At 60.5% G+C, this 3434-nt stretch overlaps 1 protein-coding gene across 1 annotated transcript in view; it reads left to right on the plus strand.

Moving 5' to 3' along the window:
• Positions 1 to 3434, plus strand: part of RMDN3 (regulator of microtubule dynamics 3) — a 61813-nt gene that overhangs the window by 2624 nt on the left and 55755 nt on the right. Inside the window, exon 3 of the mRNA XM_035898533.1 lies at positions 60 to 63. Within this exon, the coding sequence (XP_035754426.1) occupies positions 60 to 63 (4 nt within the window). The remainder of the gene's footprint in view (positions 1 to 59; positions 64 to 3434) is intronic.

Below are 3434 nucleotides of genomic sequence, written 5' to 3' on the forward strand. Positions count from 1 at the left end.
CAGGTTGGAAGGGGGCTGTGAGCAACCTGATGTGGTTCAAGGTGTCCCTGCTCCTGCAGGGGGGTTGGGCTGGGTGACCTCTAGGGGTCCCTTCCCACCCAAAACAGTCTGATTCTATGATTCCCTCCAGGGCCATGTTGAAGGTTTTGGGGCCCATGGCGCTATGGGAAGGACGAGATCTGCAGAGTCCGATAGCCGGGCTGGCTAGCGAAGCCGTGCAGTCACGGGGGTGGAAAATCCTGCTCGGCCGTGGTGCAAATAGAGGAGCTCTCCTCCCTGGTTGGGATTTTGGCAGCGAGGCGACTGGGGCTCACCCTGCTGGCATGCCACCGGGCCGCTCGGGGCGTCAGCAGCCGCATTCCAGCCGGGTTATTTTCTCCACCCCCTGTTGCTCAAGCGCAAAGGGGGAAGACGTGCCGCGGGGATGCAACGGAGTCACCCTGGGCACAACACGAGCCGTACCAAAAAGCAGGTGGGGCAAGAGGGAGCTCAATGTGCTCCGGGCCACAGGGAGGGAAGAAGGGTGGTGAATCCACCAGGGAGATCCCAGAGGAAGCTCAGATCCCGTCTCCCAGATGAGCAGCATGTGGCACCCTGGTTCCTCGTAACACTGCGTCTCCTCCCCGGCTGCTGGGGCAGGCACCCCGGGGGCATTTTATCTTCCTTTGCCTGTCCTTCCCACCCCAACCCTGGGGACCCCTGCCCCTATCTCTCAGGAGCCGGCAGCACGTCTTCCGCCGTGTAGCCTCCTCTTTGTCTTCCTCCGTGAAGCCTCCTCTTTTTCTTCCCCCTCGGGTCTCCCTCCTCTCCTTGCACAACTCCCTGCCTGCTCCCGGGCTCGGCTTGGCGGGCAGCGGCATGAAGCCGGTGCCACTGCCGATCTCCTGGCCACCCACCGCCTCGGGAACGGCAGTGTGGAGACAGCTCAGCCCGGCAAGCCCACCCGGCAAGCCCACCCGGCAAACCCACCCGGCAAACCCACCTGGCAAACCCACCCAACAAACCCACCCGGCAAGCCCACCCAGCAAACCCATCCAGCAAACCCACCCAGCGCCACTTGGCAGGGAGACGGGAGCAGAGGGGCCCAGGATCAGCTTTCCCACGGGCACGGACAGTGGCCTGAGTTTGCACTGGGAAGGGTTTCTCTTTAGTGGTGGGCCTTCAGTTGGGGGTTTGGGGTTGGTTCTTTTTAATCTCCTCTTTAAAATCTCCCACCCTGTTCAGGCTTTTGCAGGAGCTGAGGACCCGGGCCTCGATGTTTGCCAGGCTGGTGGCGAGTAGGTGGGTTTTCCCAGCTCTGCCGGTGGAAGTTTGAGAACATGCTGGGACCGAGAGGCCCCTTCTGTTTCACGCCTGGTTCTCCTCCCACTCCTCCTCTGCACCTCGGCACGAGTGGGCAAGCTTCAGCAGAAATCCACCCGCCCTTCTCCCTTGGTTTCATTTGCACTTGGGGCTTTGGTTTGCTTTGTGGGCTTGGGTGTTGTGTTTGGTTTCTCACCACCACCACCACCCCCTCAGAGAAAAACAAGAAGTGAGATATCAAGTGGAGAAAAAAGGAAAAAAAAAACACAACAAGTGGGCCAAGATGCCAAGACCATGCTGGTAACATCTCCAAGTGGCACTTTGATGGAGGCTGGTGTCAAACTCGGTGTGGGCGGAGGGAGAGACGGGGACGTGGAGAAGCGGCAAATCTATTCGGCTAGGGAACAGGCAGGCTGATGGGTTGGCATCGGGGGGGACACGATGGGAAGCAGCTCCAACCCTGGGGCTCAGCAGCCCGAGGAGATGCTTCAGGAGCCGTCGAGAGGGGCTGGCTCGGATGCTCGGTAACGGGGGGAAGCTCAAGCCGCCCCAGGGAGCAGGCTGGGGTGGGACGGAGTGCGGGTGAGCGTGTCGGGTGGGTGGCTTGGTGCCAAAAAAGGCCCCAGCAAGGCTGCGAGAGGAGGGATGGGCGCTGTTTGCTCCTGAGCTTCTCCGGGCTGGAAATGACAAGAAGCCAGAGGTTTGTTTTTAGGGATGGAGGACGGGGGGATAAAGGCAGATAAAAAGATCCAGATGCTCACTGTACCTGGTTTGCTTCATGGGCGTGCGTCTGGTAACAGCCAGAAGCACCCGAGCGGGGAAGGGGTGAGGGGAGGAGATGGGTCAGGTGCTAAAATGGGCTCAGAGCAAGAAGAAAAGGAAGAACTAAATAAAATACCAGGCAGCGCTTCCTTGGGTGAGCGTTACCAGGCAGGGGCAAGGACACGTGCGTGCCCTTCCGGCATCGAACCAGTCCCGGGATTGAACGTGCAGCTGGAAGGTGCCAGGGTGAACACAAGGAGTGAAAACGTTCCCAACTTTCTTGGGAAAAAGAGGAGAGGGGAGAGCCTGAGACATCCCAGAGGAGGACTTACAAGTGGTTCCCCAGCATGTTCCTCTTCGTGGCCCCCAGGAAGCTCATCAGGCCGGGATCCGAATGCTCATCTCCCACCATGGTGGGGCCGACTTCCTGCAGGGAAAGGCAGCGGAGCGGGTGAGCGATGTGCGGCAGCCCGGCCGCCCCCGCCCGGCTCCCCAGTACAGCTCCAGTAAGAGCTTGGTTGGGAAGGGAACTACTGGGAGACCCCTGCCCGCCCCAGGAGGGGACCTTGGTGGCTTTGCTGCTGTGGGGCCACCTGCCCGCCCCGGGAGGGGACCTTGGTGGCTTTGCTCCTGCAGGGCCACCTGCCCGCCCCGGGAGGGGACCTTGGTGGCTTTGCTGCTGCAGGGGCACCTGCCCGCCCCCGGCTCCCCAGTACAGCTCCAGTAAGAGCTTGGTTGGGAAGGGAACTACTGGGAGCCCCCTGCCCGCCCCAGGAGGGGACCTTGGTGGCTTTGCTCCTGCGGGGCTGCCTGCCCGCCCCAGGAGGGGACCTTGGTGGCTTTGCTCCTGCAGGGCCACCTGCTGGCTGCACTCTCGGTGGCTCTGGTCCTCTGGGATCCACCACTGGGAAGTCCACAGGACAGCAACAAGGTGCCACTGGCAGCCTCATCATGCAAAACCAGTAAGTCCATGTGGTTTACCATGAAATGAGCACCCCATGGCCAGTTGGGGACCATCTGCCTGTCCCAGTGGAAGGCAGCTTTGGGAATGGCTCCGCTAACTGGGAAGGGTGGGCAGATCGGGGGGAGAAGGCGCCCCGGAGTGACTGGGGCAGGCGAGTGGCTGTGGGATGAGGCTGATGATTTAGGTTGGACATTAGGAGAAACTTCTTTATTGAAAGGGCTGTCAGGCTCTGGAATGGGCTGCTCAAGGAGGTGGTCGAGCCCCCATCCCTGGAGGTATTTAAAAGAAGGGCAGATGAGGTGCTTAGGGACATGGTTTAGTGGTGGGATGGCAGGGTTAGGTTAACGGTTGGACTCGATCTTAAAGATCTTTTCCAACCAAAGTGATTCTATGAGGAGGGACAGGC

The sequence above is a fragment of the Egretta garzetta genome, unplaced genomic scaffold (assembly GCF_000687185.1).
Source record: "Egretta garzetta isolate BGI_Z169 unplaced genomic scaffold, ASM68718v1 scaffold687, whole genome shotgun sequence".
NCBI classification, from domain to species: Eukaryota; Metazoa; Chordata; class Aves; order Pelecaniformes; family Ardeidae; genus Egretta; species Egretta garzetta.